Source organism: Bubalus bubalis, chromosome 15, assembly GCF_019923935.1.
Source record: "Bubalus bubalis isolate 160015118507 breed Murrah chromosome 15, NDDB_SH_1, whole genome shotgun sequence".
Classification (NCBI taxonomy): domain Eukaryota; kingdom Metazoa; phylum Chordata; class Mammalia; order Artiodactyla; family Bovidae; genus Bubalus; species Bubalus bubalis.
The window spans coordinates 49,635,818-49,661,325 of NC_059171.1; the positions used below are offsets into that span (position 1 = coordinate 49,635,818).

The window sequence follows — 25,508 nt, forward strand, 5'->3', positions numbered from 1 at the left end:
TGAACAGGGAGGCCTGGCGTGCTGCGATTCATGGGGTCGCAGAGAGTCAGACACTACTGAGCGACTGAACTGAACTGATGCCAAGAACTGACTCATTAGAAAAGATCGTGATGCTGGGAAAGATTGAAGGCAGGAGGAAAAGGGGATGACAGAGGATGAGATGGTTGGATGGCATCACCGACTCAATGGACATGAGTTTGAGCAAGCTCCAGAAGTTGGTGATAGACAGGGAAGCCTGGTGTGCTGCAGTCCATGGGGTGGCAAAGAGTCAGACAGGACTGAGCAACTGAACCTAGCTGAACTGAGTTTTTCCACCTTAAGCAGTTCATTTTTTAAGTGCTCCTCTAAATAAGATATCAAGAAGAAAGATAGAGATAATAAGGTAATACAAACTGCATCACCCAAAGCTTTTTAGCAAGAGTTTTCCTTATCTCCAGGAAAACAGTTCAAAAGAATTTGGTTAACTCAGAGACCTCTATTCCATGTACTTTCTGTTGTAAAAGTTAGACTTTCTAATATTTTATTTCTCTTGCTTCAGGATATATCACATCAAACAAAAGAGTGCGTTGACTGTATGGGCTTCCCTGGGTGCTCAGACAGTAAAGAACCCACCTACAATGCAGAAGACTGGGGTTCCATCCCTCGGTCTGGAAGATCCCCTGGACAAGGAAATGGCAATCCACTCCAGTATTTTTGCCAGGGAAATCTCATGGACAGAGAAGCCTGGTGGGCTACAGTCCATGGTGTCGCAAAATGTCAGACATGACTGAGTGACTAACACTTGGACTTCACACACTAAGATTAGAGTTCCTCACTATATGTTCTAAAGAACACCTGCAATAGAATCTCTTGCAAGATGGGAGGAAAGGCAATTATGTTGAAAAACATTGATTCATAGGCTGTATCCAAATCTAATGAAACAAAAGTTGGGGATAAAGGCCACAGGAGTTGTCATTTAATAAGCTTCTCAAATGATTTTTAAGCAAAACAAGTCTTAAGAATCATCCCTGAAGAGTCGACAGTTTATGAAACATATCTGCATTTGTGCAAATTTGAACTCCCAGGAATGTGCAGAGTCACTGTCAGTGGAAACATTAACAAACCTATGAATGAATTAATGGAATAATTGAGAGCTAAAGCAAAGATCTACAGGATATTTGATTTCTATGTAGATGCCAATATTCACTAGATTCACTCGTCTTTCACAGCCTAAAGAGGTCAGTGTTACTTGCTCAGTCCTGTCTGACGCCCTGCAACCCCACAGACCGCAGCCTGTCAGGTTCCTCTCTCCGTGGAATTTTCCAGGCAAGAATACTGGAATGGGTTGCCATTTCCACAGAGGGCACAATATTCTTAGTGCTATTTATTAGTATGTACTAGCACTGTTCACATACCAGATGTGTGATAGTTGCTGAATGGAAGAATGTGTTTCAGTGGGTTTTCTCAAATGTTTTCACTATAATCCAGAAAGACAAGGACTGTGCTATTAACCCCACTCAGGTTACACTTTAAACCAAGCTCACTTGGCATTTGCGCAGGCAATGATGACACGAAAGCAAGATGAAGTCAGAATTCAGAAATACAGGACAAACTCTAGTGTTTGGAAACTTCTCTCTTTTTAAGACTCCCTTCCTGGGACGGAGCTCCTTCCCTACCTCTTTCGTCTCTTTTTTTGTCTTTTATATTTTTCCTACCTCCTTTCGAAGACATCTGGGTGCCTGATGTCCTCTGCTGGCATTCAGAAGTTGTTTTGTGGATTTTACTCAGAGTTTAAATGTTCTTTTGATGAATTTGTGGGGGAGAAAGTGGTCTCCCCGTCCTATTCCTTTGCCATCTTAGGACCGCCCTCCAGGACAAACTCTATAGCAGAAGTATTTCATGGCATTTCTTTTACAATATATTCCATGGCTTAACAGGAGGAAATCTTTGTTATTCAGCATGTGAAAAAGATTTTCACACATCTGTGTACATGCATCTTAGCTCTTCAATTGTACTAATTAATTTAGTGAACATTTAAAAATATACGTGACAATTCTCTATAACGTTTGGTTAATATTGCCAGTGTAATTACTGGAATTTTTGAGACTATCTAATATTTTTAAATGAGAGCTACTTAAATTGAGAGGTGTGGAAGGTATTTTATTCAGTATGTTCTAAATTTAGAGTACTAACTTCAGAGGTGCTCAAAATTGCTATGTCTTAACATCCACTAATTTGGATATTTTAATCTCAAATATGTACTAATTCTGTATTAAGTTACTTCTGTATATGCTGAATGAATTTCTAAACCATATTTAAAGCAATCTTGTAGACACTATTAAAGGATCCATAAATATAATTTTGGAAAGTCCTGAGACTTTTTAAAAGAAAAATTTCTACAAAGAATATCATTTTAAAATTATAAGTTTTCTGACGTCCTGATGTTCCCAATAATCAATATGCAAAAGAAATGAAGTTTTAAAGAATGTCCCTCTGTGATTTAGACCATATGATATGCTTTAGATTATTAAAATACAGGTATAGAGATAGACATATATTTTTTTAAAATATTTAAAGGCCCTCCCTATTTTTTTCTTTAACATCAGTGACAGTATCCATTTCTCATTAGTTGAAATGCATGTTTTTATTCTGCAAATATGAATGGTCTGTTTTAAGACGCATCCAATTAAAAAAAAATAATTTGTCAAACTTTTGACAAGTAAGTCCTTCCAGAAAATTAAGTTTATATTTTACATAATTTGGCAAGATACTGCCAACTGAGTTTTAGAAATTCAATTACTGTTTTCTGCAAAGAATACTAGAATAATTATACTTGGTTTTAATTATTAAATTTAAAATAAATAAAATATATTTGCAATCACCTTGTTTTTGGTAAAACAGTTTTAATTTTGATATGATTATATATAAGCTAAGACCAGGAACTATAAAGCATGACTAAAGCTGTTTCTCTTTTTTAGCCTCTCTGGAAAGTGATTTTTAGATATTTGTTTCATCATCAATTCAGAGAAAAATCTAAAAGAAAGCTTTTTAAAGTAATACCATACTAAAATGTGCAAAAAAGTAGCTTTCAGAAAGTTCTGATCACATTTAAAATGATAAATTATATACAGAATAATCAAACACATAACTGCAATGAAAGTCCCATCAAAAATAAAATGAAAATTCCATGTAATATAATGAAAATAGACTCGCATTTACAAGCTGAAATATCTTTCAAATTAAGGAGGTTCCTCAAATCTTCTATGCAAGTAAATGGAGTAAAATATACAGGTATTTGTTTTACCACTTTTGAAAAGTTATTCACTTTAATAACTCTAAAAATAATGTGAATATTCTTCCTCATTCTATTCATTGTGATCAATTCTAGCACAATTATTGAAATATCTGACAACATCGTATATTTGAAGTTGAAAACTACTTTATTTGAGATGAATTGGCAGATATCTTATTCAACCTTTTCTGTAATTACAGCACCAACTTCAGAGGTGCTTAAAATTGTTGTATCTTAAAATTTCACAAGTTTGGATATTTTATTCTCTGCTATATATTGATTCCAGGCTTTCCAGGTGGCATAGTGGTAAAGAATCCACCTGCCAATGCAGGAAACACAAGAGACATGGGTTTGGTCTCTGGGTCAGAAAGAGCTCTTGAAGGAGGTAATGGCAACCCACTCCAGTATTCTTGCTGAGAAAACCCCAAGGACAGAGGAGTCTAGTGGGCTACAGAGCATAGGGTGGCAAAGAGTCGGACACAGCTGAGCACACACATGTGTATATCTTAATTCCATACTAAAAGCTACTTTTATATCATGAGTTTTTAAATAGCATTTTAAGTAATTATAGAAAATAATCTACTTAAAATTATAGATATTGTATTATAATATTTTCACTTGTCTAGTATACTTAGAAAAGAAATTCACAAATACACAACTGTGAAGAATTAAATATTAGCATATATTAATAATACTAGATTCCTTAACAAACAAAACAAGGGCCGATAATTTTACTCTTAATAAGTTCTACTAATTCAAAGTTTTTTCCCTTCAAACCAACAAGTTTTTACTTAGAAATAATCTTCTCTTATATTAACGTTAACTAATAATTATGTTTTTTACTTATTTATCAGGGCACAAAGTGTATAGACTGCTTCCCATGCATAATAAATAAAACTTTCAGCCAATTACAGTATAGTTAACAATCACAAGTTAAACCTTTAAAACACATAAGCTATAGTAAATTCATTCTAAACAATGTTTTAGATTCAAAAAGATATTTTAAATACCAGATGTCTCTGTTGCAGTTTACAATGATTTCACATGCTAAAATTCGATTTCAAATAAGTTCAAGAACTTGGTATTTATATTTTCCTCAAATATGTACAATCACTTCACTTATGTTTTTCTAGAATCAGAGTTTCAAAATGATTATCTCAAAATTCTTTAATAATAAACAACAAGATGCAAATCTAATATTAAAAGTACTAGGAAGATAGATATTATAGAGTTTCTACATTGATTTAGGAATGTTGCATCAATTGATTGGTGTAGGATTTAAAATCCAATGATGGAATGCACAAACCTACTGAAGATACAGTTCTTAAAATTGAGTAACTTAATAACCATTTTATTTCATACCTGTACTTCACATATTCATCTAATACTATATCATGGCTGAAAAATTCTTAGCTCCTTCACTAACTGAAATTATTCATGGACATCTGTTTGATTTCATGTAAGAGATGAGCCATTCACTACATTAGTTAAAGGCATAACTAACATTATAATTCATGAACTTACATATACTACTTTGAAAAAAACTTTGAGTCTACATTTTAAATAAATATTTCTAAATAATAGAATAATATTAATGAGTAGGAATATTAGGGCCTTAGAGACAAATATATTTCATATTCAAAGAACATTTTACTTAATTGATGAAGTCTCTGGGCACAATAATTTGCTGATAGAGTTTTCTGTATTATGACCTTTGTTCACTGAGACAGCTAGGCAACAGGGTTGTATATGGCATTATTTAAGGGGACATCCAAGTGTGCCTGGAATATTCTATATTATCGCAGAGAAATCTCATAACCTAGAGACAAGCGTTAGTAAACCACCATCTGCCTGTGCTGACATATGCAGACTTCACAAGGAGAAAAGTCCAAACCTCCAACTACCTCTCATTCTTAAATTTGTTCAGACCACAGGCTAAAGTGTCTGAATGAAAAAAAAAAAACAAAAAAAACTGAGACCCAGCTATTAATTGCTCACATTAGGAAGTCTCCAAAACCCAATCCTTTGGTCTTCATCTTGGGAGACTGGAAACCTCAGAACAGCAGAGCTGAGATATAGGGATGCCAATACTGAGTGGATGCCTGAGTCTCCTTAAAGAATCCCTTGGTGTTACTGAAGATGAGTTCCTAAGCCACTGCAGTATTCTTGCCTGGGAAATCCCCTGTACAGAGGAGACTGGTGGGCTACAGTGCATGGGGTTGCAAAGAGTCAGACATGACTGAGCAACTGAACAACAACCACTCTGATAAGACATTCCTGAGGTTCTAAGGAATCTCAAAGCGATTCAGAGAATGCCTGGATTTTTTCAAAAGATACTCTCTGCAAGAAAGAGTAAAACTGCCTTCATATGGGTATCAACTGACCATGAGCTGTCATTTAAAGGAAAGGGATGAGACAGAAGGATATCTGTACAACCGATTATCCATGTACCGATACATCAACACTGATGTCACACAGGCCACATCCATGAACAGTCACTATTCCAGACTTGCCCCCTTCACTGCTACTGATGAGGGCAGAAGAGCAACATATAGGCAGTGTCATGGAGCACAACAAGAATCCATTCCTGCATCAGCAAAGCTGCAAGGGTCAGGACCACACTCTGCCTGCCAAATTCCGTCCACCTATCCTCCGGGACTTAGCAGAGGAACAAGTTTCTCTAGAAAGCATTCCTTGATCACCAGCCCCTACTTCCGCAATGGATGCTATTCCTGTGTACAACTCTATGCTTAACCAAATTAGCACCTGTAGTGAAAACTGAGTGATGTATCTGTACTTTCATTTTGAACACTGGAACATACACAGAAACCACAATTATTTTTACATCCCCAGGACTAAGCCCAGTGCCTAGCATTCAGTAAACGTTTGCTGAATGGAAGTTGGATGAAGGTACAGCCACCGCATCTGGCACATCTGGTGGGAGATGAGATCCCTTAAAAAATACAATGAAACTTAACAGTTCTTTAAAAAAAAAAAAAAAAAGATGGACAGCATGAAGCGAAAATGCCATGACACAGTCTTCTCAATTTTGGAATGAATGCAGTTATTATAACATCAGACATCAGTGAACCTGCCATCACTAACTAAATAACACTTTGTAAGCCTATCCTTGGAGACCTATATCATTTATTATAATAATATATTTTACTTGCCTAAACACTTAATACCCACGAAACTAGTTTAGAAAAAAATCTGTATATTTCTGGGGGTCCTTTTTCTATATGTAAAACTTATTTGAAAAATTCATATGATCTTTATCATTTTTTCATTTCCTAGTATAATGTTACAAAATATTTGAAAATGGTCCTAATTATTTAGAATAGATAACATCACTGAAATAAAAACTCTGTTTTATATGTGGATCATTCACTCTGAAATAAAATTTCATTTCTTTCTTTGAAAATATGGTTTTACAAAAGGAATTTCAATTAAAAAACAAACTACTATCCAGAGATTTCTGATGAAACAAAAATAGACATCTACTTCATTAAAAGATACAAAAGGACTTCCTATATATACATCAATAAGGTTTCCATAAAAGTAATAAGATTATAAAAACACTGAAATCTCTGCAAACTTTCCTGTCATTTATGGAAGACATACAAACATTAATTTACTTTCTGCCCCTTTAAGTTTAACTTGCTCTTTCTAAAACATCTTTGAAACAATAGCGAGACAGCTTCGAATGAACTCTGAAATAGGTACTCTGGATATATTGTATAGATAGAAGATGTCACCAAGGCAGTAATAATTAGAGAATAAAACAGATAGACCTGAATTTGTATCACAATTGCACAGAGAATAAAGACTGATTAAGCAGGGAGAAGGTAAGTGCTGCCTATACAAAGCACAAAATATAGTCTAATAAATATTTTACATGCCGAGTTGATTTCAACTTAATTCTCACATGCAACTCCATGAAAGTCTAATGAAAAGTGTGTGTTAAATAGTTTCTTTCCCCTATGACAAAACCACTCAAAACCTTTAAAATCTCTAAATGACTACACACTTTTACAATGCCAGAGAAGAAAAAGAGAAATTATTAATTTTTAAAATTACCCAGCAATTCCATTGCATCATCTTCATTATCAATATCTTCTTCTGTTACAGATGGGGTGGGACTATGGACAGACTCAAAAGAATCTTGAGAAAGCATGGCTGCCAGAAGTTTCTTGTGTTGCTGTTGCTGCTGTTTTAGTCCTTTAGTCTTGAGCTCCACCTTTAAGCTGAAGAAATAGTTTAGTGTGAATTTTCAATGATGATGACATTATCAGTTAGCTGTGGTAACTAAAGAAAATATACAAACAAATTTTCACTAGATTATTTTGCTTTGCAAATCTATGCATCAGTTCAGTTCAGTTCAGTCACTCAGTCGTGTCCGACTCTTTGCGACCCCATGAATTGCAACACACCAGGCCTCCCTGTCCATCACCAACTCCCAGAGTTCACTCAGACTCACATCCATCGAGTCGGTGATGCCATCCAGCCATCTCATCCTCTGTCATCCCCTTTTCTTCCTGCCCCCAATCCCTCCCAGCATCAGAGTCTTTTCCAATGAGTCAACTCTTTGCATGAGGTGGCCAAAGTACTGGAGTTTCAGCTTTAGCATATATTAGCAAAATAATCTAGTGAAAATTTATTTGTAGATTTTCTAATAAAAACTCTAAATGTATAATGACTATATATATTGTTGTTGTTGTTTAGTCAGTAAGTCATGTCCATTTTTTTGTGACCTCATGGACGACCAGGCTACCCTCTCCATGGAATTTTCCAGGCAAGAATACCAGAGTGGGTTGCCATTTCCTCCTACAGGGCATCTTCCCAACCCAGGGATCAAACCTGTATCTCTTGTGTCTCCTGCACTGGCAGGCAGATTCTTTACCACTACTGCTGCTGCTACTAAGTTGCTTCAGTCGTGTCTGACTCTGTGCAACCCCAGAGATGGCAGCCCACCAGGCTCCCCCGTCCTGGGGATTCTCCAGGCAAGAACACTGGAGTGGGCTGCCATTTCCTTCTCCAATGTGTGAAAAGTGAAAAGTGAAAGTGAAGTCGCTCAGTCGTGTCCGACTCTCAGCAACCCCATGGACTGGAGCCTACCAAGCTCCTCCATCCATGGGATTTTCCAAGCAAGAGTGCTTGAGTGGGGTGCCATTGCCTTCTCCGCTTTACCACTGAGCCATGTGGGAAAGCCTATTAATATACTTCAGGACTCCACTTTGCTTTGGTCTAACACAAGTTCTAAACAAGGATCACCTGGAAAAGGACAATTGAAAGTGGCCGTCCCCTCTACCTCCTCCCACTGAATGGTCTGGATTTTGATATCTGCTCTCCTCCTCCTGGCCCCACTCTTTCAGGGGGTCTGACCTTGCTCCCTTCTATTTCACATTCTGATTATGAACACAGGTTGGTAAGGGTTAGACTTTTCTCACCCTGCATGGTCTCTTTTGTAGGAAAACTGGATGATTCCTCTCTTGAGCTATCTGCTAAGCTTGTTTAGTTCACTACTGAAGCTTAGTTGGAAAATCTGTGCCCTTTGTCTTGACTCTTAATCAGAAATTAACAGGTTCTCTTTGTATTAAGGCCCAAGTTGTTGAAGAGATCACAAAAAGTTTTACCCTTAATTGCTGCATTTTGATTTATGCAAAAGACCTCTTTTTTTTCTTTATATGTCTAAATGTGATATTTTTATAATTTATTTAGCAAGACATTAACTGCTTGCTATGTACCAGGTATTGTGTGCACTGAGCTGCAGAAATAAGACATATGTCCTTGCCATTCTCCTCACTTTAAAGCAAGTATTGCTTTTCCATAACATCTTATGGGAAAATCTGTACAAACTTTCTGGTCAACCCAATACTTGGAGTCACAGTTTTTGTTTCCATATTGGTCTCGCCCAGTACCTAGCACATTCCCTTGTGCTAAGTAATGCTCAATAAATATTTAACAAATTCACACTTTCTTTTTGAATCTCATATTTTCTAATAAAATATGAATTAATTTAAGTAGACGTAATATGAGTCCTCCAACTTGAGAGATGTGAGAATCCAGGGAAATGGAAAGATAGGTAGTGAAACAAAAGAAAAACGAACGAATAGATTGGAATGTAAATAATGAGGAACAAGCAGCAGATGACAAACGTGTAACTCCCATTCATCAGCTGACAATGACCAAGACCATTTCATGAACGGTGACGCAAGTGTTTTCTTTAGTCTCATTAAAATACATGATTTGGTCATGAAGATGGTGGTGTGCTACCAGAACGAGACATAGATTGACTCCAAAAAGCTGTCTAATAACGAGTCCATCTGAGTCTGAGTCCAAAGACAACTAGCAATGTGTTTCATAAAGTGACTATTTGACTCAGGGTAAGTATTTCCTGACTAAATAAATGAATACATTCTTAAATAAATGAGAGCAAAATTTTAATATATTAAAATTACCTCATCGACATTCTGAAATATATGATAGTTATATACTTTTTTGGTTTTAAAGAGAAATTTGTGAGTTATAAAGTGCGATTTTTGTATATTTTAGATATTTTTAAGATTTGTTTTTTAATTATTTTGGCAAAATCACTTTTGATTAATCAATATTCTTTATGCTAAAAATCTGCAAGGGAGAATATTCGAGAATAGCAAAGAAATTACTAAGTTTGATATGGTCTCTGCCACATGTATTATATATTTTCTAACATGCCCACAACAGCCAAAATTAGACAATTTTATGATTCTTTCTTTATTCTTGACTTCTTTTTTTTTTTAAAGTGCCCTCCATCCATTTTCTTCTTTCTTGTTCTGGTTTATTTTCCATCATACCTCTTATCACTACTTGAATTTATGGCATAAATTAATATATTTGCTTGTTTGTTGTTTCTTTCTAGCTGCCAGCAGAAGAGCTCTAACAGGAGGGGAACATTTCTAGGGTTTGTTAGCAGATATATCAGAAGCAATTATGAGCTTTAATGAAAAGGAGCACTGCTTGTGGGAAGTGAATTTAGCTTTCAATATTTAATATATATTTCCAGGTCATAAAATTTTCTATTCATTTTATGGCATACTTACATCTGATAACAATGCTCTCAATGAATAAAGTCAATTTACAAGATCTATAATATTTATTGATGTTATTCTTACTTTAATAAAGTGGTTCATCTTAGAGGAGCTTCATTAGGCTTTCAAGGCTTGATAAGCCTATTTAAAAATTCAATTATAATTTAGCAAGTAATTTTAGGAAATCTATTATCAGCTATTGAAAATTCTAATTAAGATGGCTCAAAATATAAGTATATAGGTTTATTAACTCAATTTTTATTTACATTTATATTATCAATGTGTGATTATTTTTAATCACTCTAAATGTGCAATGAATATACATGCTTCCCACTAAACACCTAGACAAGCCACAGCAACCAATGTCAGATGGCAGCACATGACAATCATAGAAAGCATGCAATCGTTCCCTAACGCATTCGCCTTTCTCTTATGACTCCTCCTTCTGTTTTCTTGTTCAGATGCTTTACTTTCTTAAACTCTCTTAACAATTAACAACTACATTGTCTTGTCTTATTTTATTAGTTTCTCTATATTGCCCTCATAATTGCCTTCATTTTAACCAGCACTTAACCTTTCAGATGACAGCTATGTATACTAAAGTTGTTTACCCTCTTCACACAATGCTGTATTTGTAGGACCTAAGGAAAAAGTTCAGGCAAAGTGTATCATTTTTTAAAAGTTCCAGGAAAATATGGGGGGTAAGAGTCTATTCATAAGACTCTTAATGGTTTACTGCACAATTTATTTAATCCTATCTAATCTAATGATGAAAGTCCAACCTATTATGTCTGTATTGTTCTGAATGAGAGGGAAAATTAGCGATGTACTAAAGATTGGGTGTTGTAATAACAACCATTCAAATAAGACCTGAGCAATTAACAGGAGGGGAATCCATAATAGGAAAAAGGATAAAATGTTAAGATAGACTATGAACAACCCTTCGTATAAATAACTTTTATTTATTAGATGTCTGCTCACAGTCTTCTGTGCCTCCTTTACTCACATAGCAGATGTCTACTGACAATGACAATGTAGGAGGTCCAGTGGGGGAGAGAAAAACAGAAGTCATCCTTAAAAATTAAGTCTTCCCTTTCAGGAGTCTAGAATGTAATTAATCTGCTAATTTTAAAGACTGCTACGTTATAAAACAAGGTCATTACTATTCAAGGGCAAAAGCTAATACTCTAGCAACAGACTCTTGAGTCCCTAGGAAATTGCTCCCCAATCTGTTTTTATTCATTCAAGTCAAATTTAGTGCTGTGTGAGCTCCTGGCATAAATTCAGAAATCTTGGTTTTGTATTAGATGATGGAATATAGTTTCTCACCCATAACTTGATTGCTACTCTTTAAATTTAGTTCAGAAAGCATGCCTTCTTTTTTCTCTAATGGGGCATCTGAGCAGGATTTTCACCACTTCCTTCATTTCAAAGGTAATATATCAACTCATTATTTAAAGATAGAGGTAATATAGCAACTCATTATTTAAAGATAGAGAAAAATAAAAGTGAAAACAAGCTTTCAAAACAAATATTTGAGCGAGAGCTCCATGGACTGAGTTTTCTGGGTAGTGGATATTAGTAGGATTGGAAGAGAAAGTCTCCTTTATTGGATATTCAAGAGGAAATAAAAGCTCACTGAAGCTAGGAAGAAAATAGAAGGGCTAACATTTGCAGTAAATAGCTCCTATTTATTATTATGACTAAATGAAAGCACAATGAAAACTGACATTTCTCTATTTTATATTTAAGAACTAAAGATCTAGCAATGAATAAAGATAAAGGTCTAGTGTGTTTCATATGTCTAGTGTTAAAAATAAAATTACCCTCATTGACAGGTGAAATTGATCTGACATTTCACGAAAGAGGGTAAATGGATTTTTAGAAATGGTTTTCTTCTCCTTATACAGTACACTTCAACTATTTAAATAATTTAAAAGTTATTTTTCATGGAAACAGAATCAATTTTCTATATGCCTGAAGCACATTAAACGAGTATTCCGAATTTCCTTCCCTCTAACCAAGTGATAAGTTAAAGTAAAAAAACCCTGAAAGCTATTACATTGTAGAAAATACAATTTTCTCCTTGAGAAAGAATGGTTATTGGTTGCTGCTAAATTTAATGCAGGAAACACGAAGTTACTGTGGCTATGCTATGCACAGGAAAAACTCTTCTGTGGCGCTCAGCTAGCAACACTCACAGAAAGTTTAAGTTCCCATCACATTTCAGTCCATGAGCATTTTTTCTCAACCTTGTATAAGCCATGCCTTGATAATGCCTTTTCACTCCAACTTCCTCATAGAAGTTTTCATGTTCATTTCAAATTTTACTCACTGCAGTTAGTACTACAAGAAATAGTTATACTGAATACACTTTTTCTAAAAAATATTATCTAGACTTTTCAAAATCATCTGACTTCTACTAGTATAGAGAGGGGGCTTCTCAGTAGTAAAGAACTGCTTTCCAATGCAGGAGACATAAAAAGATGCAACTTCAATGGCTGGGTCAGAAAGATCCCCTGGAGAAAGAAATGGCAACCCACTCCAGTATTCTTGCCTGGAGAATCCCATGGACAGAGGGCTATAGTCCAGAGCATCTCAAAGAGTCAGACACATTGAAGCAACTTAGCATGCATGAGCACCTGTACATGGAAACTTAGGGCAAATCTTCTGAAACCATTTTGAGCATCATAGGATTGAGTGAAATAAATCAGGGACTTTCAAATTCACAAATTATAATAGTTTCAAAATCATTTCTAAAGTTAAACTGTAGAGAATGTAAATAATTATATTCATTCATAGTTATCAACTCTAAACTCAAATGGTTCTAAACCAAGGTTTCTCTATACATATTCCATCTAATTCTACCTTGTATAGTCTTTCATACTTGGGTTCAATCCCAGGGTCAGGAAGATCCCCTGGAGAAGGAAATGACCACCCACTCCAGTATTCTTACCTGGAAAATCCCATGGACAGAAGAGCCTGGTGGGCTACAGTCCATGGGGTAGCAAGAGTTGGACACAACTTAGCAACTAAACCACCATAGACTAACATATATTTAATAGTTTTCTTCTTGCTGAATAACTAGATCTCTCTGGTAAATCAGAAGTCTTCCCTCTCCAATCTTAACCCTCACCCTAATTAATAATAAGCCGGTCTTGTCCATATTACAGTAGGTCTTGACTGACAGTTTATGTCCTTGTAATTATTTTTCTATTTGGTTTTGGTAGCAAAGAAATGATAAGCTTGCTAGATGTAAAGCAAAAAATCAAAACCAAATCTTAAAGCAAATCTGAGAAAACTCTAATTTTAAAAGATATAAATTAATTTTTATCTTATATGTGATATAATATTCTATATAAAATTGCTAAGAGTTATCTCATCAAAATCATGCATGTGATTTCCCGTTTGTCTGAAATGATGAAAGTGTTTAGGATCTTAGAAGACATCTCATCTCACCTTCCTGCAGGGCTCGCGCTGCTGTCTTCATTTTCCCATTGTTCGTTTTTACTTCTGGGAATGGGGGGCTGCAGCATTTCAGCGGCCAGTGGGTCAGCATCATTCTCTTCTCGACCAATCCACTCTCCAATCACACGAGGTCTCAGAAGAGAAGAACTAAATGCCATGGTTTCCTGAAGAGAAGAAAAGAATTTCTGTGCCTTAGATAACATATTGCCATGAAAAGGGTGATAGGGAAATATTCTTGTTTAGATTTTAAACTGCTTCCTCAAATCAAAATGTTCCTTTTGTTTCCTTTCCTTCTGAAATGACATAAAAGTTCAGTTCTTTCCATCTCTACAGATGACTTCCTCTATAGGATTGGTGCCCACTCATGAAGGCCGTTTTTGGTAAAGGATCCAGGAATGAAATCTTTGATTTGGATTTCTTTTTTTTTTTTTTTTTTTTTTGATTTGGATTTCTTAGGCTGTGTGTTTGTTCTCAAGATGGAAGAGGGGAGGATTAGCATTTGCAACACAAGGAGGAGTGTATGGGAAGGCCCACATAGTGAAAGAGCTTGGTGTTGTTAGAAAATGATACATAATTTCTCAAATGTGGAAGAAATTGAGGTGGAGTCAGAGAACAAAGTTCAGGAGAGATAGGGTTAGAAGGATACATTGCCTCCAAATGCAAAGCATTTTGGACTTCTAGAAATCCAGGGGCTTCCCTGGTGGCTCAGACGGTAAAGAATCTGCCTGCAATGCAGGAGACCTGGGTTCAATCCCTGGGTTGGGAAGATCCCTTGGAAAAGGAAATGGCAACCCACTCCAGTATTCTTGCCTGGAGAATCTCATGAACAGAGAGGAGCCTGGTGGGCCACAGTTCATAGCGTCACGGAGTCAGCCACAACAGAGTGACTAACACTTAGAGAAATCCAGTACAGGTTGGAAGCAGAGCAGTATCAATGACAGGCATGCTATGCTAATTTTAAAAAATGCTAATGCGATCATTTTTCATAAGCTAGGATATGATGGGACTCTTAAAATGATATTTTAAATATTTACATCGTTTAATACTTTAAAATGAACACCAAAGACATGCAACTGCTAGGGATACCTTAGTATGGAAACAAAGTAGATTAAAAAGCAATACCTATTATAAGATCTAACTTGTGTTTAAAAAATTCATATGGGTATATCTTCATGTGCCAGTTTCAGCCTACCAATAACTAACACTGTTATTGAACCAGCCCTTGTGGTTCTTAGTATAAGTGCAAGACACTCCAGCAATAATCAGCGGGCAACTTGAAAAAATAAAGGTTTATGACTTACAGAAGCATTTTTGTGTGGCTTTACGAAGCATCACTATGAACAAAGCTAGTGGAGGTGATGGCATTCCAGTTGAGCTATTTCAAATCCTAAAAAATGATGCTGTGAAAGTGCTGCACTCAATATTCCAGCAAATCTGGAAAACCCAGCAGTGGCCACAGGACTGGAAAAGGTCAGTTTTCATTCCAATCCCAAAGAAGGGCAATGCCAAAGAACGTTCAAACTACCACACAATTGCACTCATCTCACATGCTAGCAAAGGAATGTTCAAAATTCTCCAAGCCAGGCTTCAACAGTATGTGAACCATGAACTTCCACATGTTCAAGCCAGATTTAGAAAACACAGAAGAACCAGAGATCAAATTGCCAACATCCACTGCATCATAGAAAAAGCAAGAGAGTTCCAGAAAAACATCTACTTGTGTTTTATTGACTACGCCAAAGACTTTGACTGTGTAGAACACAACAAACTGTAGGAAATTCTTCAAGAGATGGAATACCAGATCATCTTACCTGCCTCCTGAGAAATTGGTATGCAGGTCAAGAAGCAACAGTTAGAACTGGACATGGAACAACAGACTGGTTCCAATTGCGAAAGGAGTACAAATAGGCTGTACATTGTCATGCTGCTTATTAAACTTATAGGCAGAGTACATTATGTGAAATGCCAGGGTGGATAAAGCACAAGCTGGAATCAAGATTGCTGGGAGAAATATCAATAACCTCAGATACACAAAGGACACCACCCTTATGGCAGAAAGTGAAGAAGAACTAAAGCGCCTCTTTGATGAAAGTCAAAGAGGAGCGTGAAAAAGGTGGCTTAAATTCAACATTCAAAAAACTAAGATCATGTCATCTGGTCCTATCACTTCATGGCAAATAGATGGGGAAACAATGGAAACAGTGACAGACTTTATTTTGGGAGACTCCAAAATCCCTGAAGATGGTGACCGCAGACATGAAATTAAAAGACGCTTGCTCCTTGGAAAAAAGCTATGACCAACCTAGACAGCATATTAAAAAGCAGAGACATTACTTTGCCGACAAAGGTCTGTCTAGTCAAAGCTATGGTTTTTCTAGTGGTAATGTACGGATATGAGAGTTAGGCCATAAAGAAAACTGAGCACTGAAGAATTGATGCTTTTGAACTGTGGTGTTAGAGAAGACTCTTGAGAGTCCCTTGGACTCAAGGAGATCCAACCAGTCCATCCTAAAGGAAGTCAGTCCTGAATATTCATTGGCAGGACTGATGCTGAAGCTGAAACTCCAATACTTTGGCCAGCTGATGCAGAGAACTGACTCACTGGAAAAGACTCCAATGCTGAGAAAGATTGAAGGCAGGAAGCGAAGGGGACGACAGATGATGAGATGGTTGGATGGCATCACCGACTCGACAGACATGAGTTTGAGCAAGTTCCGGTAGTTTGTGATGGACAGGGAAGCCTGGCATGCTGCAGTCCATGGGGTCACAAAGAGTCAGACACGACTGAGCGACTGAACTGAACTGATGACTTACAGAATCTCGAATTACACAGTATACCTGATACCACACAGAGGGAGAGCAAAAGAGAGCAAGCATGGGCCTGGGTTTCTGCTTTTACTGGGGTTAAAGGTGGGGGCTATGGGTTTTTATGGGCTCATTCTTCACTGGCAAATTTAAAAGAGAGAGTAGAAATGTAAAGTGGGAAGAGAAAAACTAAGTGGCCAGTTGGAAAAAAAAAATGAATCATCAGGTTATTAAAATCAACTAACATCTCTAAGACAAAGGAACTACAAGGTGGGGGTGGGACCTGGATCTATGAAATATGTTTATTAGTGATAGCTACGTTTGAAGTAGGCATCCTTGGCAGCTCAGTCAGTAAAGAATCTGCCTGCAATTCAGGAGACCTGGGTTTAATCCCTAGGTTGAAAAGATCCCCTGGAGAAAGAAATGGCAACCAACCACAGTATTCTTGCCTGGGAAACTCCATGGACACCAGCTTTGAGGTAGATGCCTCAGCAATCAAAGCTTAAAGTCAGGCACTTTCAATAAAAAAACGATAATCAAAACCTCTCAGGGTTTCTACTATAAAACATCAATGCATCATTCATAGACTAACTCCTTCATTTATCCATTCTTTTATATTTATTATGATTTACTATGTGCCAGACACTGTTTGATTTACTGGAAAACACAATGGTAACACCAAAATTTAATGGTTTTATCTGAATGAAGGGACTACAGGTAATTCTTAATTCTTCTTTTGGCATTTGCATGTCTTTTCAATATTTAATGATAAATATGTACTTATAATAAGGAAAAATATATTTTAAAATATCTTAAATTGAGAAACAAGCTTATAATTTGCAATATTACAAGAGTCTCGAACAATTCCTTAAAATTTAGATCTGATCAACTGAATCTTTACAATTCCCCCAAATATTATACAAATACAATTTAAAATATATACAATGTAGTATTAATTAATATACCAATACACACCAAAAACATGTGAAATATGATTTAGACATATTTAGTGAACATTTATCCAAGTGATAATAAGTGACAGAAAATAGTTAGATATCTTGATTTTGAGTCCCCAAACTTCATGAAAATGTAGCAAATAATTTTTAGTGTTTGCATAACATAGAAACTGATCTGATACCCTTCTGTATTTATATTCCCAAAGCTAGTAAATCAAAGCTTTCAGCTGTGAACTCATGCAATCAAATTAATGACTTGCAATTACTGAAAAGGCATATTTATCTGCCACAATTTAATATCATTTGAAGGAACACATGTATACCTGTGGCGGATTCATTTTGATATTTGGCAAAACTAATACAATTTTGTAAAGTTTAAAAATTAAAAAAAAAAATAGAAAATTAACAGTAATACTATTAAATGTTAAGCCTATATTTGCACTAAGAGGATTAAGGAAAGACATGTTTTAGGGAAAAAAAAATCCATAAATATATTTACAGCTTCAGAATCAGTTTTGGCCTGTGCAACTTTGAAATGTTAACTTAATCTCTGAATCAAATACCCAGGAAACACAAAAATTATTTGAGGTAGTTGGCAAAGGCAACTGAAGTAAAAAGGACTGAGACTATTCAATAAATAATAAATAGCCCTTAGCAACTCCATTTTCTCTACACAAAGTCAGAAAGTTGAAGAAGTTACTCAAAGGAATCCGTTCCAATGCTTTCTTCAGAAGTAGCCAAAAGGTTAAAAAAGAAAGAAAGAAAGAAACGTCCAGACGGTGAAGCCACAAGATATGGAAAACAATGGATGGGGACTCCCAGGGAATAGAACTAGGGCCCAATTAAGGAACACCTCCCAACACCTTGGACAGAAAGACCTGATAACATCTGTCCAGCAGGATTTGAGAGCTGCTAGAAACAGAGGAAACAGTGTCAGACTTTATTTTATTGGGCTCCAAAACCACTGCAGATGGTGACTGCAGCCATGAAATTAAAAGATGTTTCCTCCTTGGAAGGAAAGTTATGACCAACCTAGCTAGCATATTCAAAAACAGAGACATTACTTTGCCAACAAAGGTCTGTCTAGTCAAGGCTATGGTTTTTCCAGTGGTCATGTATGGATGTGAGACTTGGACTGTGAAGAAAGCTGAGCGCCGAAGAATTGATGCTTTTGAACTGTGGTGTTGGAGAAGACTCTTGAGAGTCCCTTGGATGGTCCAACCAGTCCATTCTGAAGGAGATCAGTCCTGGGTGTTCATTGGAAGGACTGATGCTAAAGCTAAAACTCCAATACTTTGGCCACCTCATGCGAAGAGTTGACTCATTGGAAAAGACCCTGATGCTGGGAGGGATTGGGGGCAGGAGGAGAAGGGGACGACAGAGGATGAGATGGCTGGATGGCATCACTGACTCAATGGACATGCGTTTGAGTGAACTCCAGAAGTTGTCAATGGACAGGGAGGCCTGGCATGCTGTGATTCATGGGGTTGCAAAGAGTTGGACACGCTGAGCAACTGAACTGAGCTGACTGATGAACCACTCACTTCTATAAACTTCTCATTATTTCTATTTTCTAACAGAAAGTATTCAGTGTGGTTATCCCAAAGTAATCTCATCACTTAATTGAAAAGAAGAAACAAAACTATTATCATTCACATATATTTTTTATATAGAAAAATCAAGAGAATTCAGAAACAAGTTACAAATTAATGAGTTTAGCAAGTTTACTAAATTTAAGATAAAACTAGAAAAATAATTTTCATTCCTATATGCCAACAAGTTTTAAAATGTAACTTGTAAAACAGATACCATTTACAATCGTAATCAAGAACACAAAGTACTTAGGAATCAATTTAACAAAAATCTGCCTGCTCTTTTTGAATATATTATATGACTTTTTCACAAAACACTACAATATTTAATTAAATGGAAACATGCCTTGTTCATGAGTAGAAAGACTCAAAAATGTAAAGATGTCAATTCTCTCATACTAATCTAAAATACAAAGTGACTCCAAACCCAATAGAGTAGCAAATATAAGCAAATGGACCAAAGAGGAAAATTGAATGTCCAGAAACAAGGTAAGTAACAGAAGCATGCACATTTATGGACAAATGAACTTTTCAATAAATGGTTACAAGAAATTTATTATGCATATAGGGGAAAATATGTTCCAACTTCTTACAATATTAAAAAAAATTTCAAGTAGATTAAAGATAAAAAACAGAATCCTCAATAGAAAATAAAAAGTAATACTTTTATGATGTTAAGTAGAAAAGATTTCTTAAACAAAACATGATAAGTTAATGTTAAAAATGCCTGTTAATAGAAGCCACTATTTAAAAAGTGATGACAAGCCTAAAAATTTAAGAAGGTATTTGAGACACACCAGACCAACAAGAGTTGATGTCCAAAATATATAATAAACTCACACAAATCTAAAGGAAAAAATAAGTGGGCAATAAAAATGAGCAAAAGAGAAAAGCAGGCATTCAATCTTACTGGAAATTAAGTATTACAAGCAATAACTGAATCCATGAGAAAAAACTTTCATTAAAATACTTGACGATAGCCAGTGTTGGCAAGGATCAGGAGCAAAATATATTATAACAAACTGTTGTTTCTCTCAAAATCTCTTGAGAGAAATTCTGTATTACTAATAAAGTTAAAAATGCATGTGTCACTGTTAGTGGGAATGTAGATTGATGCAGCCACTATAGAAAACAGTGTGGAGACTCCTTAAAAAACTAGGAATAAAACCACCATATGACCCAGAAACCCCACTACTAGGCATATACCCTGAGGAAACCAAAAATGAAAAATACACATGTACCTCAATGTTCACTGCAGCACTATTTACAATAGCTAGGACATAGAAGCGATCTAGATGTCCATAGACAGATGAATGGATAAAGAAGCTGTGGTACATATATACAAAGGAATATTATTCAGCCATAAAAAGGAATGCATTTGAGTCATTTCTACTGAGGTGGATGAACCTGAAGCCTATTTTACAGAGTGAAGTAAGTCAGAAAGAGAAAGATAAAAATCATATACTAATGTATATATATGCATTAGGACTCTAGAAAGATGGTACTGATGATATTATTTGCAGGGCAGCAAGGGAGAGAGACATAGAGAACAGACTTATAGACATGGAGCAGGGGCAGGAAGGAGAGGGTGAGATGTATGGAGAGAGTAACATGGAAACTTACATTACCATATGTAAAACAGATAGCCAATGGGAATTTGCTATATGACTCAGAGAACTCAAACGTGGGCTCTGTGACAATCTAGAGGTATGCGATGGGCAGGGAGATGGGAGGGAGAGTCAAGAGGGAGGGGACATATGTATACCTATGGCTGATTCACGTTGATGTTTGGCAGAAACCAACAAAATTCTGTAAAGCAATTATCCTTTAACAACACATTTTAAAAATGCATGTGCCATACTGCAAGATTAATTGAAGTTCAATTAGTTGTGTTTTTCCCTTTCAGTTCAGATACATTTTTATTCCTTAATTACAATATCTCCTGTCTCTCTCCTGATTCTCAACTGATCATGTTGCTTATCTCAGTGAGAAAATGAAAGCAATCAGCAGAGGATTTGTTCATTTTCTTATCACCAAACCCATCAGCTACTAACATTCTTGCCTTCACCTACAAAAGGTGAATTGTCATTTCTTCTCCAAGGTCTGGCATATATTAATAGAAAGTATTTGATATACATTTGTAGAGTGAATAAAAGAATGAGAAAATTAAGGTAATGTATGATTCAATGTTTCAATAATGCATTACCAACATTGTTAGTCATTCAGATCAGATCAGTCGCTCAGTCGTGTCCAACTCTTTGCGACCCCATGAATCGCAGCACTCCAGGCCACCCTGTCCATCCCGGAGTTCACTGAGACTCACGGCCATCGAGTCAGTGATGCCATCCAGCCATCTCATCCTCTGTCGTCCCCTTCTCCTCTTGCCCCCAATCCCTCCCAGCATCAGAGTCTTTTCCAATGAGTCAACTCTTCGCATGAGGTGGCCTAAGTACTGGAGTTTCAGCTTTAGCATCATTCCTTCCAAAGAAATCCCAGGGCTGATCTCCTTCAGAACGGACTGGTTGGATCTCCTTGCAGTCCAAGGGACTCTCAAGAGTCTTCTCCAACACCACAGTTCAAAAGCATCAATTTTTCAGCGCTCAGCCTTCTTCACAGTCCAACTCTCACATCCATACATGACCACAGGAAAAACCATAGCCTTGACTAGACGAACCTTTGTTGGCAAAGTAATGTCTCTGCTTTTGAATATGCTATCTAGGTTGGTCATAACTTTCCTTCCAAGGAGTAAGCGTCTTTAGGACAATGTAAATCAAAACCACAGTAAAATAATATTGATACTTTACATCAGAAGGATGGCTATAATTTAAGATAAACAACAAGTGTCAGCAAGAATATGGAGAAATTTGAACCTTAATACTTGCTGGCTGGAATGTAAAGTGGTACTGCCACTATGCGAAACAGTGATAATTCCTCAACAAGTTAAACACAGAGTGAGTTATGTTTTAGCATTTTCATTCCCTACATATACAAGAGAAATTTTAAAAACATATCCACACAAAACTTGTGCAGGAATGTTCCTACAAACATCCTTCTTAATGGCTGACAAGCAGAACAACTCAAAGGTCCACAAATTGATGAATGAATAAACAAAACGTGGTATATCTATTGGGCTTCTCCCATGGCTCAGAGGTAAAGAATCCATCTGCAACAGAGGAGACCCAAGAGATTCAGGTTCAGTCCCTGGGTCAGGAAGATCCCTTTGGGGAGGACATGGCAACCCACTCCAGTGTTCTTGCCTGAAAAATCCCATGGACAGAGGAGCCTGGCAGGCTACAGTCCAAAGGGTCTCAAAGAGTTGGACAGGACTAGTGACTGAGCACTCATAGTATATTTATACCACAAAATATTTTTCAGCAATAAAAAGAAGTACTGATATATGCCACATCATTAATGAAGCTTGAAAACATTATGCTAAATGATAGAAGATAGTGAAAAAAGATCACATATTTTATGACTGCATTTGAATGAAATTTCTAGTATGGCAAATTTAAAGAGACAGAAGGCAAAGTAGTGGTTGTTTTAGGCTAAGGGATTAGGAGGAATGGGGAGTAGAGATGGGATTTCTTGGGATGATGAAAATGTTCTAAATTTAAGTTGTAGTAGTGGTCCGTCTGCCAATGCAGGAGATACAAGAGGCACAGGTTGGATCCCTGGGTCAGCAAGATCCCCTGGAGTATGAAACGGCAACCCACTCCAGTATTCTTTCCTGGAAAATCGCATGGACAGAGGAGCCTGGTGAGCTACAGTCCCTGGGGTTGCAAAAGAGTTGGACATGACTTACTGACTAAACGCTAACAACAAAATGGTTACACAACTCTTTGAATATACTAAAACCCACTAAACTATACATATTAAAGGGGAAGATTTTATGTGAATTTTCTCTCAATAAAGTTGTTCAAATAATGAATTAAACTCACTTTCAGATTTTTCTCTTAAAGTGGAGTACATGGTACATAGTGCAAGGGACAAGCATGGGTTTGGAATCAGACAGATGAAGAACCAGTACTAATTCTGAGACTTGCAGCAAATCACTTAATCATACTAGCTTCAGTCTCCTTATCTGTAAGCCAAGAAAAGCATAACCACTTCATCAGACTGATACAAGAACTAGATTTAATAACATATCAAAAACACCGAGCATGCCTGCTAATGCTAACAGGCGCTGAATATTCTCTCCTCCTTTCCTTCACTATCTTCTGCACCTTCCTACCCATGATCTAAAAATTTTACTCTTTATTATGGAATTTTTCACACTAATACAAAAGGAGAAGGAAGAGTAAAACAAACTCCTTTGTATTCACACACATTTTCCTCAATTATCAACTCACGAGGAAACTCACTTTACCCTCATCTCTACCCACATGCCTTCCACATCACCCCTTTTTTGCTCAAATCACTTTGAAGAAAATTCCATTCACCAGACATCACATCATTTGTAAATAGTTCAGTATGTAATCTCTAAAAAGAGTGCTTTTTTGTAAACAAATACCATCATCATACCTAAATACAAAGTGAGAATGTTTTAGTATCAAATATCTATTTAGCTATCAAATTTTCCTGATTATCTCAGTTTGTTTGCACAAATCTGACTCTAAGCAAGACTGACTGATCAACAGTCTTTTATGTCTCTTTTAATCTCTCTATTCTCTTCCTCTGCCTCATTTTCTCTCTTGTAATTTTGTCATTGCTGTTACTGTTCAAAAACCTGAGTTGTTTGTCCTTTGAGTTTTCCACAGTCTAGATTTTCCCCTTTGCCTCCCTGTGATGTGGTTTAAAATGTTCCTGTGCCCTTTGTAATTTCTGTAAATTAGTAGTTAGTTCGGGATAAAGTTGTTTTGCTGTGGTTTTTGTTTTTGCCAATACTTCTTCAGAGAGAATGGTTAGTTTTATCTGGAGGCACATAAGACTGTCTTCTTTAATGATTTGGGCAGCATTGATAATTACTGCTTAGATCCATTAATTCAATAGGCATTGCCAAATGGTGACTGTCTAATTTTACAAATCCATAATCACTTATTGGCTGGAATACTTCTGTAGACAGAAACTTCCTGTCATCAAATATTAGGTTACACTGAAGTACGATTTATATAAAAAGGAGGATGAAAAATCTAATTATTTTCCTTGACTTCTACCAGTTTTAAAAACAGTAACTTTCATTCCCTGTGCATATGCCTGAGTGCTCAGTTATATCCAACTCTTTGCAACCCTTTGAACTGTAGCCCACCATGCTCCTCTGTCCATGGGATTCTCCAGGCAAGAACACTGGAATGGGTTGCCATGCCCTCCTGCAGGGGATCTTCCCAACCCAGGGATCAAACCACGTCTCCTGCAGGTTTAACCTATTAAAGCCTGATGGTTTACTTTATTAAACATTAATAATTTTTTGGATAAACGTATGCATCTTAAGGTATTAGGTATAATTCATTACACTGCAATTATTATTCTTATTCATGTTCAAATTTTCTCAACTCTTTCCAGTAGAAGACTTCTGAAGCTGGCTCCTGAGCTCTTCTGACACAACCCTAGTGATCTTTCATAGTTCTTGCCTTCTGGCATAAGGCATTTTAGGCTCATTTTGTAAATACCATCTGCTCTTGACCTAGACTCAACCATTATTCCAAGAGACTCTGATTCTTTTTAGTTGAAAATATATTTTAAGACTAGAATCTGCATACTTGGGGTACTCGCTGTTTTGGTGTTGGTAACAGTGGACAGATCTAAGAAATGTCTATGTTTTAAACTTAAATAATTCAGCCTTACAGAAAAGTTGAGAAAAAAAGAAAGAATCCCTAGACTCTAGCTATGTTCACTACCTGTAGAGATTGTACTTTTGTGTTTAAAATTAAAAAAAAAATTATGAGTTCACAATGATAGTTTTCATTCAAAGCAGGATATAGGCTTTTCACTTAAACTTATTGATCTTATATTTGTATTTTTCCCCTATGCCAAATATTCTGGTTCTTAAGAATATCAACATAATTAATTCTTTGCTATATCACACAAAGCACACACAACAGCCTTTTTATAATAATACCAAAACTGCCACTAACAACACAGTCATTAAAAACAGGTTAAGAGCTGATGTTGTTCCCTCTGTCCTTTGGGTGTATCCCACCAGAGAAAAATCAAATCACTAGTTTACAAAGACTTGGAGTAATTCACCTGAGTGTGTTTTGCCATACTGTTTGGGCTCATCTGTTAGAAATCACTGTTGTAAGAGTTAACAGTGTTTCCCAAAAATTATATATAAAATATTTAAATGGTTCCAAAGTCTCATACACACAAAGTTCGAAGAAGTCAAGATTCTATCCCTAACCTCTACTCT

At 36.3% G+C, this 25,508-nt stretch overlaps 1 protein-coding gene across 6 annotated transcripts in view; it reads right to left on the reverse strand.

Annotated features, from left to right (window-relative positions):
* The window catches only part of C15H8orf34 (chromosome 15 C8orf34 homolog), a 354,610-nt gene that overhangs the window by 219,965 nt on the left and 109,137 nt on the right, over window positions 1-25,508 (reverse strand). For all 6 annotated transcript variants that reach the window (XM_025265285.3, XM_025265284.3, XM_044928702.2 and 3 more), the window contains 2 exons: window positions 13,801-13,973; window positions 7,352-7,518 (listed from right to left, as the gene is read on the reverse strand). In XM_025265285.3, coding sequence (XP_025121070.3) covers window positions 7,352-7,518; window positions 13,801-13,973 — 340 coding nt within the window. The remainder of the gene's footprint in view (window positions 1-7,351; window positions 7,519-13,800; window positions 13,974-25,508) is intronic.